General features: G+C 44.6%; 2 protein-coding genes across 5 annotated transcripts; both read left to right on the top strand.

The window, feature by feature from the left end:
* The first annotated feature begins 539 nt into the window (after nucleotides 1-539).
* LOC109784097 (protein ROS1C) lies at nucleotides 540-11380 on the top strand. Of its 4 annotated transcripts, none has more exons than XM_073498689.1 (21): nucleotides 540-649; nucleotides 981-1401; nucleotides 1524-1757; nucleotides 1836-3641; nucleotides 4243-4333; nucleotides 4432-5339; nucleotides 5419-5789; nucleotides 6049-6128; nucleotides 6445-6529; nucleotides 6607-6698; nucleotides 6780-6848; nucleotides 6994-7030; nucleotides 7132-7214; nucleotides 7579-8016; nucleotides 8166-8202; nucleotides 8270-8333; nucleotides 8426-8565; nucleotides 9322-9387; nucleotides 9502-9616; nucleotides 9691-9729; nucleotides 10943-11380. In XM_073498689.1, the coding sequence occupies exons 2-21, from the start codon at nucleotides 999-1001 to the stop codon at nucleotides 11095-11097; spliced, it is 5313 nt and encodes a 1770-aa protein (XP_073354790.1). In that variant the 5' UTR covers nucleotides 540-649; nucleotides 981-998; the 3' UTR covers nucleotides 11098-11380. The 4 variants fall into 4 exon arrangements, with proteins under 4 accessions (XP_073354790.1, XP_073354788.1, XP_020198286.1 ...); XM_073498687.1 differs by having other exon boundaries at nucleotides 584-885; XM_020342697.4 differs by having other exon boundaries at nucleotides 598-895.
* A 1181-nt stretch (nucleotides 11381-12561) lies between these two features.
* On the top strand, nucleotides 12562-14271 carry LOC141022441 (protein synthesis inhibitor I-like). The gene is made up of 2 exons (XM_073498692.1): nucleotides 12562-12728; nucleotides 13283-14271. The coding sequence occupies exons 1-2, from the start codon at nucleotides 12626-12628 to the stop codon at nucleotides 14134-14136; spliced, it is 957 nt and encodes a 318-aa protein (XP_073354793.1). The 5' UTR covers nucleotides 12562-12625; the 3' UTR covers nucleotides 14137-14271.
* Nucleotides 14272-15887: the final 1616 nt, after the last annotated feature.

Here is a 15887-nt window from a genome sequence, read left to right as displayed (position 1 = left end):
GGGAAGTGAGGAGCGCCGACGGCCGATCTAGGGCTCCCATGAGGCGCGCGCGGGGCGGCGCGTCACGGGGAGGAGGAGGGGGTTGACCCTCCCCGCCGACATGGCATATGGTTTTATGCAAAAATGCTACTCCCTCTGTTCACTTTTATAAGTCCTTGAAGACATTTTAGACAGTGTGCACAACAGTTCATTTTTAGTTGTTTGAAATGACTTACAAAAAGTGAATGGAGGGAGTAAAATTATTATTTTTGCTATCTAATGTTTGATCATGAAAATATGGAAGTTGAAAATAAACGACCGAGGGATAAATGTGTCAGCGCACTGGCCAAATGGATCAAATAGGTCGGCCGGTTGCACACATTGCAAACAAATTGGCATGAATATGAACGGACACAGGGCAAACTGACGACCAAAACGAATAAAAGGCAAATAATATAGCGTCAGAGTTGATACAAGAAACGAACAAAACAATGTTAAAAAAACTGAACAAAAACGGACAATTCGCTTTTAATAATAGAGATTTCGGTCATGCGGTCTTTCAGACAGAAGACTCCTCCGTCGCGTCGGCTTCGCGCCGGCGCGCGGAGGAGTCCACTCACTCAAAACGATAGTGTGTACGTTCCGATTCTTGCGCTTGGTTGCGGTTAAGGTACGGAGAGATCGGAGGAGAGCGCAGTATCTCTCCTTTTTCCTCTCAACGCCGCCCCTCGTGTTCGTCTAACAAACTCCCCGCATTTGCTCCGCCGCCCAGCCCCTCCCTCCCCTCCTCCAGTTCTGCCCCTCCCACTCCCTGCTCGCGCCCTTCCCCTCCCTCGCCGGATCAATCTCTTCTCCGGCAGACTGGACGGCGGGGTGCCACCCCCCAAATCTGCTCTGTTTCCAGGGGTTTGTGGAGGTTTTGCAACCCCTTGCCCCGTTTCTCCCTTTCGCGTGCTATTTGTTCCTTTTTCTCCGATTCGATCTTCTACTTCTCTGCGCAGGTTGTGGATTAAGCACGGATGGGGCCCTCAGGGCTCAATCCGCAGGCGAATCCTGCCATTAACCAAGAGAATTGGACCCCGGGCGTGTGGCCTGAGAGCGGCGCTCCAGGCCTTCCTGGCAACACGCCCTTGTTCCTGCAGGGCGATGCGGCGGCCACCATAGGCTGGCAAAATCTTGCTGGACCCGGGATCAGCCATGCCTCGGCGATGGTGAATGCTATGCGCGGGGGTGCCACTCGGATGAGTGGCGCTGCCCAACAAGATGCCGGGTCCTCCGTCCGGCCGCCCTGTAACCTGCCTGCTGGGTGCTGCACGCAGGTGCCGATAAGTATCGTGGTGTTCCATAGGAGGGCATCCAGGCCTGTGCCGCCACCACCTCATACGGCCACTCCAGTTCCTGCTCCGCTCGGTGTAGCACGAGGTGAGCGTTTCCTCTTCATGGCAGCATGACATCTTCCGAGGTTGTATGTTGGCTTCCTCGAATCTTTGGGCTGAATATGGAGACCTGACTGCAATTTTCTTCTTTCTGTATTTTCTCCACAGATTCTGAAGATGATGCTTCTATTCAGTTTGCTCGAAGAGATTTCCTGTCACTTGGAAGGGAGTCAGATGTTGCTGCCAATGATATGGCCATAGACCCTTCAACACTAGCAGTTCCAGTTAATTGCAGTTCTGAACATCCACCAATACAGCTTCAGCCAGATGGTGTAGATGCAGAAGTACCCACAACCGGGATTCAAGCTGATGACAGTCAACAATCGTCATCATCATCACCAGGTATCTCTGATAGCCACTGTAATTTACAATTGGCTATTCCTGCAAATACTGATGAATTGGCCTCACTGCTCGCTGAAGGTGTGACTGATCAGAACATGCAAACGTATCAGCAGACACCAGAAAAGCTCAAGACACAAAGTCAGCTGAATGATCACACAGTTTTATCAGCAGCAGCTGCATTCAAGGAAATTGAGGAGGCCCCTGCAAGAAAAGCGAAGCCTCGGAGGAAGAAACATAGAGCGAAGGTAATCCGTGAAGACAAGAAGATCAAGAAGCAAAAGTCTGCTGTTGCAACGCCAGAAGAAAAATCTAATCAGAAACTTTGCAAGCAAATCAAGAAGCAAAAGCCTGCTGTTACAACGCCAGAAGAAGAATCTAATCAGAAACTTAACAAGCAAATCAAGAAGCAAAAGCCTGCTGTTGCAACGCCAGAAGAAGGAACTAATCAGAAAGCCAAGAGAAGTTATGTCCGGAAGAAAAGAAATCTCAGCTCTCTGGAGAATTGCCCGGGACCTGTTAGCGACCAATCAGTCTCCAGGGGAGCAGAAGACGCTGTTAGAAGCAGAGCTGTATCAGTCCGAAGAAGGTTGCAGTTGGAATTTGGTGAACAAGGAGCACTGGGAGACCAATCATCAGCTGGCAACTCATGTCTCCACATTGAGGAGAAACTCATTCATGCTAAAAGTTCTTTCTGTTCAACTGCCACTGTATCAACTGCGCAGGGTGCACATGGACTACACGTGGACATGGAAACTTCACCAGGAGGATTAGCTTTTGGCATGAGTCGCAAGATGAACAAACTGTTAGATGAGTACATACATTTGCCAGAGATGGGAACAAACTGTACACAAGAAGTTCCGCCTGCAACTTCTGGATGTTTTAGCAGGGAGCCAACAACAAAACAAGACAGTGTACGAAGCACTCATGGTCTTGATGCCACAAGGATTGGGGTTACCATAATGGAAGGGTATAACAAGGGCTTGGAGGCAAACGACTCTAGCAAGGCTGGTTTTGCTATGCATTGCTCAGCTACGTTTATACCTGAAACAGCATCCACAGAAAGTCAGACTAAGGTGTCGAGAGTGGAGAAAAAGAAACATCAACAGCGCAGAGAGAGTGAGTCCTCCCTAGCTGGCTCACGGGACTCGATCATCTTAAGTACTGCTGCTCAGATGCTAGCATTTTGTCAAGCTGGTGGGATAAAAAAGAAGCGAACGGTCCGAGTCCGCAGGAGTTCGTATGTTCCTATAATGAATATTGAGATGAATAGGGCACAAGTACTGCCACGGTTATCTCAGTCATGCCTGGAGGCCCTGTATGAAAGTCCTGGTTTTAATTTTTTTACCAAGAAACGTTCACGAAGGGTACGACGCCATTACCGAAGATCAGATGGACTTTTTCAGCCTCCAGAAAACAGAAAATTCTACCATGATGTTTATTCTGAAGCAACAGAAAAAAGCTCACAAAACTCACAATATAAGTCAACTCCATATATGGATTTCCTTCAAAGAGTTGCATCAGGGCTGAAATATCTTGATTTGAACACCGAGCCTGTGCATACAAATGAGATGTATCCATCTCTGACTACATCAGCTGTTGTCCCTTTTGGAGCAACAGGCAGCCAATCAAATTCTCTTGTACCATTTGGTAGTCAGATGATCTTTCCATATGAGATGCCATTGCATTTAGTCAAGAAGCAGCGCCCTCGAGCTAAAGTTGAATTGGATTTTGAGACAACAAGAGTTTGGAACCTCTTGATGGGGAAAGCAACTGATGTGCCTGTTGATGGGAATGATGTTGACAAAGAGAAATGGTGGCAACAAGAAAGAGAGGTTTTTCAGGGCCGTGCTAATTCATTTGTAGCACGCATGCGACTAATTCAAGGTACTTTGTTGGAGGCGTAAATTCATTAAGATTTCAAATCAATTTTAACATTCATGATATGCTGAATTCAGTTTTTCTTGAACATTCTTGTTACCCCTTTTTACCGCCTGGCACCTATCTCAAGGGTTTGCCAATGAAAGAGTTGGTCGATATAGTTACTGAAACATCCACATTAACTATTATCGGACATCCTAGTTTGAAAAACCTTTAATGCTGAAGTAACCCCTCTGCTCAGTGTGGTGGCTGGTGTTGCTATAAAAATCTTTTGAGATCATCTGTAGCAAGCGATCAGTAGTTCTCTACTGCAGCAACTTATAATAGGTAATGTTCAAAGTTTGCAATTTGAGAAGCTTGCGCTTTGCTTCCAAAAATCTGGATTTGGCTTTCATGAATGGTAAATGTGGAAACATTCATGTTCCATTAACACCGGTGGAAGAATATGATAGTAACCTTTAGGCTCGCCTTTGATCTCTGAATACGACAAATTGCAGTATATATGAAAGATGGGTGTGAAAATGTTAATTGTATTGTTTTTAAAATTTTAATTTCCATGAACCGATGGTTGAAATTTATAGCTTATGTTGACCCGCATGTTAATCAGGCGACAGGCACTTTTCTCCATGGAAAGGATCAGTAGTTGACTCCGTAGTAGGGGTTTTCCTCACTCAGAATGTAGCTGACCATCTTTCGAGGTATGATAGCCATAGTCAATACTCTGATACAATCTGTTCTTTAAAATAAATGAACTACTCTTGTTTACGAACTCTGGTTATGGTTGCTATTTTTTCAGCTCTGCCTATATGGCCCTTGCTGCAAGTTTTCCTCCAGGGCCAGTTAATAGCAATTGTAAGGATGATATTATCAGTCAAGATTATGAAGAAATAATTAGCACGAGTGCAGTAGGAGGGATAAGCACATTTGACCTATTTGACAACGGTGCAAGACCAGATCTACGAGAGAACTTTGAGGAGCTGTCAACAAACAATGAGAACATACATGTAGAAACAAAAAACAATTGTAGTGCTTATGAGTTGACTAAAGGTGAAGATTATTCCTTCTACTCCAAAGAACCAAATGGAGATTTTTGCGACCAACAAGAGACGGAAATAAACCCCAAAGCATCACAATTTCCAGATTTCTCCATAGAGTTAATAACATCTGAAAGAAGCTCACGAGCAATGCAGTTCCAGAAGGATATGTCATCTTCTCAAAGTGTTGCAGTTTCAGAAACTATTCTTCAATCTCGATTGTCTTCAAGTTCTGGGAAAAATTGTTCACCTAAAGATTCTGTTGGCAGCGGCGGTGGTTCAGCTTCTCAGCAGCTTGGAAGCAATTTTGATGGTGAAAATTCATTAGCAGGAAACGATGCCTCAACCAAGGAACTTGAATGCCAAAGAATCAAAACAACAGCAATAAATGATGATAGTGCAAGTCAGCATGGAATTCCCTCTACTTCCATTATGCATTATCCATTTATCTCAGTTGATCATCAACAACTAGATATGGCAAATGAATCATATGTTCTGCCTACATCTTCTAATAGTTCCTCTGGTTCTGCATCATTGCACTTAAAAAATGACAGAACTGAGAAGGAACTTCCTCTCTTGGTGCCATTTGATAATCATATAGCACAAATGAATTATAGCAAGACTGTTATCTCAACACTAAATGCTCCAAAAACAAGCACGGATCTTCCAGGTTAGCAAGCATCTCTTCCATCATTTTTATTGACATGCAGTTTTGTTAGTTGCTTAACAAAATGTTGATGCACATGCAGTCAAGTTGCACTATGACGAGCAGACTAGTTTTGAAGCATCAGATTTCCAGGAGTATGAATCACACTCTGTCACTGGTGGAACGGTAGCAGAAACAGCAAACAGGGTGGATGAATCTACTGTCGGAGGACCAGATAAAGCAGCAGAAGCAGCAAGTCCAAAGAAAACAAGAACCACAAGAAAAAAAAATACTGAAAACTTTGACTGGGACAAATTTCGAAGACAGGCCTGTGCTGATGGCCACATGAAAGAAAGGAAGTCTGAAAGAAGAGACTCTGTTGATTGGGAAGCAGTACGATGTGCAGATGTACAAAGAATTTCTCAGGCCATCCGGGAACGAGGAATGAATAATGTTTTATCAGAACGAATCCAGGTACAAACTGAACAGTGGGATTTAATAAGTTCTGTTTGCACTGCTTGACTTTGTTTTCAAAGTTACATCTGTTCTCTTTCTGGGAAGGCGACAGTAACCTTACGGTTTAATAGTACATAGTAACTAGGAGCCAATGATTTACTAGTTTTGTATGTACTGTTTGATGTTTTGTTGAAATAGCAGGCGCGGGATTAAATTCTTGTGTAGCACTGAGATATCTAATGCCCCCAGTTATGCTCACACTAATTGCTGTTTTCAGGAATTCCTGAATCGCTTGGTTAGAGATCATGGAAGCATTGATCTTGAATGGTTAAGAGATATCCCCCCTGACTCAGCAAAGTAAGATACTCAGTATATCACTTTACCTTCTGCTGGTGACATTTTCTAGTGTTTGAAATGAGAAGTTAAATATAACCTAGTGTGAATGAATGAGATGGATCAAGACGCCCAACAAGTTGGATGTTGCATTTAATACTAAAAACTGAGCACCATGTGCTGAACTGCTAATGTACAAGTTACGTGAATGGAACAAAAAGGTTGTAAAATGTGATGCAGTTGACTAAAGTAGTGAATGATTTGTCTAGTTTTAGGAAAACGAGCCCCATGCAGTATGAGAAGTTTTTCTGCTAAAAAACCGATCTTGTGTACTTTTCAGGGACTACTTGCTTAGCATACGTGGACTGGGGCTCAAAAGTGTTGAATGTGTTCGTCTACTGACATTACATCATCTCGCTTTCCCTGTAAGTTGCTATTGGAGTAGTTTTAATTCATCTGCAATCAATTTCATATTTACCCAACAATGCTTTGACCACTTTAGGTTGACACCAATGTTGGCCGCATATGTGTAAGACTGGGATGGGTGCCTATTCAACCCCTTCCAGAATCTCTGCAGCTACATCTCCTCGAGCTGTAAGAGTCCTCCATTGTCTAAACATTTATTTCATCTTGTATCTTCAGTTAATATTTGTTTATGTCGATTTCTTGTCAAAGATATCCTGTCTTGGAGACTATACAGAAGTACCTTTGGCCTCGTCTGTGTAAACTTGATCAAAAAACACTGTGAGTATATTAATATCAGTTTAAATTTATGTACTTGTTTTTTTACTGGTAAATGATATGTTATTCTTTCCATGTAAATTGAAATTTTTGTGAATCATGTACTAGTAATAACTAAAGTATTTAACAGATTTAACAATTTTCACAGGTACGAGCTGCATTATCATATGATTACTTTTGGAAAGGTACTCTATTAGGATCTGCAGATGAATTTGTTCTCTTTTGGAACTCGTAGAGAAATACTCCCTGGAAAGGGTAAATAAGTATTTTTTTCCAATCATCGCAGGTGTTCTGTACAAAAAACAAGCCAAATTGCAATGCTTGTCCAATGAGAAGCGAATGCAGGCATTTTGCAAGTGCCTTCGCAAGGTATTATCACAGTTTTTACTGTTTCAGAAATAGTAACCTACATTCGATGAGCAAAAAACGAGAATCTTAAGAAGCAACCAGGAAACTTGAAAAGCATTAGCACTGATTGGACTTGCATAATTGATCCTTGCACCAATTGCCTTCTGTTGGTTTAGATTTGAGTATAACATGCTACTAATCAGATGGTTTTGTTAGTTTCGATACACACATCATATTTCTTATCTTTTGTGCAACCAAAACTTATGTGACACCTATCTTGAATTCTTGGTCTTAACTGGGAGCTCTTATTTTTGTGTACTTAGTGATTTGTGAATTTCTTATCCTTCTGAATCTTCTTCTGTTTTCCTGATTCCTTTTAATGAAGTGCACGGCTTGCACTTCCTGCACCTCAGGAGAAAAGTTTGGTGAAGTCGAGCAATCAATTCAGTTTCCAGAGTGGTGGCATGCCAACTCCATACTCAACTGTGCTTCCTCAGCTTGAGGGAAGTACCCAGGGACATGATTTTCGCACTAACAATTCAGAGCCGATTATTGAGGAGCCAGCAAGTCCAGCACGGGAAGAATGTCCAGAAACTCTTGAAAATGATATTGAAGATTACGATCCAGATACTGGTGAAATCCCACTAATTAAGCTTAACTTGCAAGCTTTTGCTCAGAACTTGGAAAACTGCATTAAAGAAAGCAATATGGATCTCGGGTCTGATGATATCGCGAAAGCACTTGTTGCTGTTAGCACTGGATCAGCTTCAATTCCTGTCCCTAAACTAAAGAACGTGCGCAGGCTTCGGACAGAACACTATGTGTAAGCAGTGATCTGATTTTACTTTGGCTTAAACTTGCATGACTTTACACTTACTATATAGCTACTGTTTTCCAATGTAAATAATATTATTTATCTAGAGAATGCTCAGTTCTTTGATTTCCATCACTGAAGTTAGATTTTCCCTGCAGTTACGAAATTCCAGATTCACACTCCCTTGTGCAGCAGGTTAGATACTGTCACTTTCATTTAAGCTTTTGAAAACATTGTTCCTGACCCAGAAAATGATTTACAGCTAGGACTTGATCAACGGGAAACTGGCGATCCAAGCCCTTACCTATTGACCATATGGATGCAAGGCAAGCTTATTTTATTTGAGAATGCATGACTGCACATGTAATTTGACTGCACTTCTAAGTTGATCTTAAGTGGATATTGTGGCTCAATGCAGATGACATAAATGAAATGACCAAGGCCCCCAAACCATGTTCTGACTCTCCGATGGAAGATGGATTTTGTAATAATGAGAAGTGTCAATATTGTGTGCTTGAGCGGGAAAACCAATCTAGATATGTCAGAGCCACCATTCTGGTAAAGCAATAAATTACCTGGCAATCTTGAATACCGTTTACAGTAGAGATGTTAGTTTATGTGACGTGAGCAAAGCCATCCTAGAAATGGAAGGCTACATATAAATTTCCTGAATTGTTGAATTGGCATAATAAAATAGAACAACAGAGTTGTTAGTCAATCTCTTAACTCATAATGCATTTTAAATTCAAGGAAAAGTTGAAGGTTAACATGGTGTGTTTAATTTATATCTTTGCTCAAATACATATTTGTGCTGTATCTAGCCTGTGTTTGTTGCATGATAATAATCTATAATCTTTGCTCAAAAGAAGAACATCCGTGTATGTTTTGACCTTCTGGGCCAGTCCAGGTGTACTAAAAATATATTGGTGAGCTACATAATAACATAATACACACTAACATTTTAAGACATATGAATAACTCATTGCTGGTCGATCAAATGCACTTCTGTTCTTTATATTTAACTTTTATTTATTGCATGAGAATAATCTATAGTACTGGCGCTGAAAAAGGGTTGCATAAATGTGAGTTTCTTAATCTATGCAAAAGAATATTATTAGTGAGCTACTCCCTCCGTCCCAAAATATAAGAACGTTTTTCATACTACTACACTAGTATGAAAAACGTTCTTATATTTTGGGACAGAGGGAGTACTAAATACTCAAGGTTTATTAATAATATAATAATTCATTGTTGTCTGCAAAATTGCATGTGCTTCTCCAGTCTACTAATGACGAGTTACTGGAACATTAACAGGTTCCGTGTCGAACAGCTACGAAGGGTAGTTTCCCACTGAACGGCACTTATTTTCAAGTTAATGAGGTATGTCATAGACCCACATATTTCTTTTTCCTCATGAATAGGGTAGAGATAAGCTGCAAGCCATGGGCTCCCCTCTCTACAGAGTTGATTTTCAATGTTTTTGTGAATTTACAGGTATTTGCAGACCACAAATCTAGCTACGATCCGATATACGTTGCAAGGGAGCAGTTATGGAAGTTGGAAAGACGAATGGTCTACTTTGGAACTTCAGTGCCCTCCATATTCAAAGGTTGTGACTAACATACATCACCAATTTAGACAAATTATCTGTAATTACCAACAGCTCTTATTTTCCTTCTGCAGGTCTAACAACTGAAGAAATACAGCAGTGCTTCTGGAAAGGTAAGAACAATACGTTTCAGTTAGGTTGCCAGTGCATTTTACCATGGGGGAAAATCTTGCTGCCTTTTGTTGTTCATCAATTTGCAAAATGCAGATCACATGATATAACCATTGTTTTATGAGTAAGGATATACATTTATGCTTGAACAGACATGCCCCATGTACCGTATGCTGAGAACTGCTAGATCATCAGTATGAAACACAACACTGAACTAACTGAAGTGGAATTTATCTTTGAAATGCACCAACTGTGGAGTAAAGCAATTTCCAGGCTCAAGTTAAAAATAGCGGAATTCTCTCCAAACAACCAAGGCAGACATGATGCTTCCGTCCATGGCTAGAGTTCCTCCGGCGGCGGCGAGACAGAGGGAGGCGAGGTAGAAGCGGCGGCGGCTAGGGTTTGGGACACCTACCGAGCCGCCCAGGGAGGACACAATGGCGGGGTCCTGTCAAAGTGTTTTCCCCCAGCAGTAACCTGTGTCTACCAATCCAATCTAACCGTTTTTTTCCTACCAATCCATCTTAGTAAAAAAACATAGATCTTATTTTCCTAACTAAATGATAAACTTCCTAATGAAGAGATCGTTGGGATCCTCTTCGTACATAACAATATTGTGCACAATTTCAGTAGGATTTTCAGCACCATTTCTGCTTACTTCCAACAAAACTTGCACACCAAAAACATCTTCCAGTGAAATTACAGCAATAATTCTGAATAATTCAAGCAGCAATGCAGTACTAGTAGGAACATCATGTAAATACGCGCTACAAACTAGTCCAGCTCCTCTTTTTCTTGCCAAATCATCTATCTAACAAGAATTAATTTAGAAGTTCAAGTAGTATAAAAAAGGCGCAGCAATACTCCACTTATCCTCTTGGTTGGTTATCGACCTCGGTGACCTCGAAGAGAACTCTGATAACTGACTGAAACTCCCTCCATTTTGTTGTATAGCCCAAGCTCAAATGTCATATGGTTGTTCACAAGCAACTAACTGTCAATAGGATTCCAGTACATGTACCTTCCGAAGGATATTTACTATGGCTCCAAAGGATTTCTTTTTGCATTTTCCTTTTTCTTATATGGACCTCATCGTTTTTGCATTTACAAAGGATTGTTCTGTTGCTTGTGAACTTATTCGGGTCGTAAAGGATGATCTTTCTCCGTAATCTATCTGGAGTTTCCCTGACAAGAGAATGTGATGCTGTGATGCAGGATTTGTCTGTGTGCGGGGATTCGAGAGGGAAACCGGGGCACCAAGGCCTCTATGCCAGCATCTGCACGTCGCGGCAAGCAAAGTGCCCAGATCGCGCAACGCGGCAGCAGCAGCTGGGCGGAACTCGGATTCAGCAAAGGCATCGGCTCCATGAGTATCATCACATCGGCTGTCGACCTGTGCATGGGTACGCTAGTGTTGGTTCCTGCGGGGCCACAGCCGTTCTTGTAGGAAATAAACCGCTGCGCAAGAGAATTATCATCCAGTTGTTGGTCTGAGTGTAGACGTTTGCTGTACTTCTGAGCACTATTGTACCTTGAATTTACTTTCCGGCCAATTTATCCACTTGCAAAGAGGCCTTTGTTATGTACCGGCATCTTGTTGTATATACACCATGGTTCCTGTGAAAAACTTGTCTTGCCAGACGACCTTACGTATGTACGGGCAACTTATTTTCATGTACCATTATTTCTTCAGTAACTGGCAGTCTTGTGGAGGTATAAAGTGTGTCATATAATCCCAAACTCCGGTGGCAGCGTGGCGATCCATGAAGCCGCAATGTAGAAATATGTTTGCCAAGTTCTCTAAGGCGAGAAAGATCAGCATCGAGATTATTCATACCAGCGAAAAATTGCCAAAGTTGTGTAAGGTGAGAGAGATGGATTTGGAGATTATTCTTACTAGCAAAGCCATATCAACAATTAATGCCAAATGATCATGCATGGTCATTCTTGGATTGGGAGGTTGTAGAAGGAAGCCAGCTGTATGCCTGAAGACAAATAAGTTTGCCAAGTTATCTGAGTTTAGAAAGATGAATTTCGAGATTAGTCTCGCCAGCAAAGCCACATCAATAATGGCGAATAATCAACACCCGTCATGCATGGTGGTGGTTGTTGGATTGGGACGCTGAAGAAGCAAGGCAATTGGATGCCTGAATGGACAAATATGTTTGCCAAGTCGTCTGAGTTGAGAAGGATCAGTTCCGAGATTAGTCTCACTGGCCAAGCCATGGCAAATAATCAAGATTCGTCATGCAGGGTCATTCTTGGGTTAGGAGGTGGAGACTGAAGAATGAAAGGCAATTGAAACAAGGGAGCCGAAGTTGGAGAGCAGAAGCTTGATAAAACAGTGTCCCGCATAATCGGCGGGCGGTTGCGAACCCTCCTTGAAATCCTCATGGAGGTCTATGGGCGGGCGGTTGCTTGCACTACTTAAAATCCTCCTCCATGGAGAGGTCTATATACATTGGTGGGCGGTTACTTACTAAGTACTTAAAATCCTCCTCCATGGAGGTCCATATACATGAGTGGGCAGTTGCTTACCACTTAAAATCCTCCTCCATATGGAGGTCCATATACATTAATACATGAGTGGGCAGTTGCTTACTACTTCAAATCCTCCTCCATGGAGGTGTACACATGGGTGGGTGGTTACTTACTATTTGAAATCCTCCATGGAGGTCTATGGGCCGGCACGATTAAACAGCCTCGCACAATTATGCATGCCTGTTCCAGTCCAGCAAATTCGCGGTGCAGCTGCAGCGTTTTCTCTTCTCTCTCTCTCTCTTTTTCTTCTTGCGAAGAGAAAACGCTCCATTCTTGTGGCTTCCTGTATATATAGGAGATGGTATGCTTGCACCGTGTGACCAGAACAACTGAGACAGACAGAGAGGTGCGTCCACCATGGCTCTCCATCGCCCCACCAAGCTGATGGTGTGCTTGCTGGCAACCACGGCACTGTTGCTTGCCGGCGGCGCGGCAGGCAAGGGTGGCCCGCCAGCTGGCCGTCAGGCCTCTCCAGAGCACGCTGGCGGCCACGGCACCGGAGCCCTGCCACCGCTACCTCCCGCGGCAGCTCCTCTGCGGCGGGCCCGTGGCGCCGTCGCTCTCGTCCTGCCAGAAGCCCATGACCAAGAGAGCCAGGGCGCCGGAGCACGCCCACCGCAAACTCCGGGCGGAGCTCCTCTGCCGCGCTCCCGTGGCACTGGAGCCCTGCCACCGCTACCTCCCGCTGCAGCTCCTCTGCGGCGCGCCCATGGCGCCGTCGCCCTCGTCCTTCCAGAAGTCCAAGGCCAAGAAATCCAGGGCGCCGGAGCACGCCCACCGCTGCCTCCGGCCGGAGCTCCTCTGCCGCGCTCCCGTGCACTGGAGCCCTGCCACCGCTACCTCCCGCTGCAGCTCCTCTGCGGCGAGCCCATGGCGCCGTCGCCCTCGTCCTTCCAGAAGTCCAAGGCCAAGAAATCCAGGGCGCCGGAGCACGCCCACCGCTGCCTCCGGCCGAAGCTCCTCTGCCGCGCTCCCGTGGCACTGGAGCCCTGCCACTGCTACCTCCCGCTGCAGCTCCTCTGCGGCGCGCCCGTGGCGGCGTCCTGCCACCGCTACCTCCCGCCGGCGTGGAGACGATCACGACGCTGCAGTCCGACCCGTCGCCGGCGATGAAGCTCACTTACCAAGTCACCAAGACGAAGAACATGAAGTTCCAGCAAAGCCTTTACCGGATGCTGGCGTCCAGCGGGAGGGAGGTGGAAAACGTTCCCGAGCTGGCTCCCCAGACGGGCGACAAGAAGCAGCCGCCGTTGTGGATCCTGATCACCATCGAAGGCAAGACGCCGAAGGAGGCGGTAGTTCTCGCTGTGCGGACCGACAATGTGTACATTGTCGGTTTCAAGAATGCGGCTGGAGTCTGGTACGCCTTCCCCAAGTACAAAGACCTGATCAAAGGTTCGACGCCGCTCCCCAAGGCGCAGGACTACGGCAGCCTCGTCGGGGGCCATGAGAAGCTTAAGGACCTCGACAGCGACAGCGACGCCGTCGCGCAAGACGTTCGGTTCCTGTCGACGTTCACGCCCCCGCCCCGGCCCAACCCGACATACGAAGCCACGCTCGGCACCAGCCTGGCCAGGCTGTGCCTCGTGGTCGCCGAGGCGGCGAGGTTCAACACGATCAATGCCACGGTGGTGGCGGCGATGGATGAGAAAGGCCCGAGCCGGATCACCCTACAGCAGACGAAACTCATCGTCGTTTGGGGCGTGACGTCCAAGGCGCTGCTTGATTGGAAGAAGGAACAAGTATGGCAGCCGGAAAGAAAGGCGGACGTAGAAAAAGCGGGCATCCACGGCGCACAAGATGCCGTTAGCGCGCTCAAGGTTATCCTTATGCCCATTGGGTACAAACGGGAGGCTGAGGAAGATTAAGCAGCTTGAGAAGGTTGAGAAGGCTGAGACAAAGAAGGTGAATGCCGAGTTAGAAAAGAAGAGCCCCCAAACACAGAGAATTGTTGGGCTTAATTATTATGTACTCACCTAGTAGTAGTATAATGTATGTGCATGCATGCACCCATAAATAAACAAAGGCAAGTGTTAATTGGCCAATGTGGAAAAACTTGGTTGTTTATGATGCCTCTTTATGCTTGAGCACTGCGAAATTTCATAGTACTAGCTACTATATATTATCGAAAAATGTTTTCACCCTGTTATATATATATATATATATATACAACGATCATCAATCATCCGATACAAACGCACGCCATCACAACACACGCACACACTCAGAGGATACATAGGCGCTGAGCACAACAACATCACTCCTAGCACAATCACGGCGAAGAGATGAAGCCGCAATACGACGAACATAATTTGTTCCAAGGTCATAGTGTATTTGACAAAAAAAAAATCTACCTGTGCCTTTTGCAGTTCTCTGAATGAATGATTCTCTTATGCCATCTGTCATTGCATACCCCCAGAAAAGTTCTCCTATAAGTCAAGCCAACCGAGATACAACGAATGCGGAATTGAACATTCTAACCCTTATTCACTTGAGGTTGATTATGTAAAATCATGTACAGAACTGTACATATGTTGCATTTTTCGAACGTCGTATCTACAGCATATCACTTTTGCAGCATTGCTGGACTACATGATAGTAGTTTAGCATCTCTCCTAGTACTGCAACTAATGATAGTAAAAGTTCCAAATTTACAGGATAGCAGCTACCAATAATCTTGCATTTATCATGAAGCAAACGAACTCAGCTATAGAGGCACAAAAACAGTAACCTCGTGTAGCCCCGGGACTCTGGAGTGGACGTTGTTGGAGGTGTGCTCTGCCAGCTCCGCGTACCAAGTCTTCTTCGCTGGCTTGGAGCGATTTCCGTGCGGGGCGCTTTGGAAGCCTTGCGCTCGGATGTAAGTTGCACTTCTGGCTAGCAATGCGGCGACGGATCTGGACTGCTGATTGACGTTTGAGGCATGGCTTGCAGTCGCACGTCACCTGTCCATTATGTGACCCGATGAGACAACTGATTGTCCGAAGGCAAAGAGGAAGGGATTTGACTCCATAGCTCTTCTCACTGCGTGGATGCTCTAGAAGGAGCGTAATGGCCGCGTCTATCAACGATCGGCGGTCGTTGTTCATGAGCTTTGCAGGCGGATAGGTGGCGAGATTGAGCTTTGGAAGCTCTCCGGTGGAAAAAGGGTTGTTGACATTTGGAGAGATGGATCTATCTGTGCGTAGGGAGTTGTGTGTTCGACCGGCATGTTTGGGTTGCTCACCTATTTGCTACCATGGAAGCTCTGTAACCGCGGCAAGGCGCGGAAACCTCTGTTTTTTCTGTTCCCCTCTTCTAATACATCGACGCGCAAAGGTTTTGCGCGTTCGCAAAAAAAAAAGAGATATATCTCCGAAGTCTTTGTGAATATGTTCTTCTCTTTGTGATTTTCTCGTTCTCTTTCCTTCAGTCATGGGTTTGTTTTTCATTCTCTTTATTCGGTCCTTATCTTTTTCTCATTCTCTTTGCTGAAGCATTTTGCATTTGCTTCATTTCGTTACATACTGCATTCTCTTCTTGTGTTCTTGTCTCTCTTCTTTTCTCATTCTCAATAGTTCCGCATACCATATTTCTCATGGTTAGGGTAAGACAATAGTTTTTTGTGTAATTTTTATGT

This window comes from Aegilops tauschii, chromosome 1, assembly GCF_002575655.3.
Source record: "Aegilops tauschii subsp. strangulata cultivar AL8/78 chromosome 1, Aet v6.0, whole genome shotgun sequence".
In the NCBI taxonomy this organism is placed as follows: domain Eukaryota; kingdom Viridiplantae; phylum Streptophyta; class Magnoliopsida; order Poales; family Poaceae; genus Aegilops; species Aegilops tauschii.
The sequence above is the reverse complement of the archived record's forward strand: the minus strand, read 5'-3'. Positions and strand labels throughout refer to the sequence as shown.

What these genes read in the sequence shown, in the direction of transcription:
- LOC109784097 (XM_020342695.4), top strand. Translation starts at nt 999, where the DNA reads ATGGGGCCCTCAGGGCTCAATCCGCAGGCGAATCCTGCCATTAACCAA. An exon ending in ACGCATGCGACTAATTCAAG is followed by an intron (nt 3,642 to 4,242) that starts GTACTTTGTTGG and finishes CATGTTAATCAG; the next exon opens with GCGACAGGCACTTTTCTCCA. An exon ending in CTTCGGACAGAACACTATGT is followed by an intron (nt 8,017 to 8,165) that starts GTAAGCAGTGAT and finishes TTTTCCCTGCAG; the next exon opens with TTACGAAATTCCAGATTCAC.
- LOC141022441 (XM_073498692.1), top strand. Translation starts at nt 12,626, where the DNA reads ATGGCTCTCCATCGCCCCACCAAGCTGATGGTGTGCTTGCTGGCAACC. An exon ending in GGGTGGCCCGCCAGCTGGCC is followed by an intron (nt 12,729 to 13,282) that starts GTCAGGCCTCTC and finishes CTCCCGCTGCAG; the next exon opens with CTCCTCTGCGGCGCGCCCGT.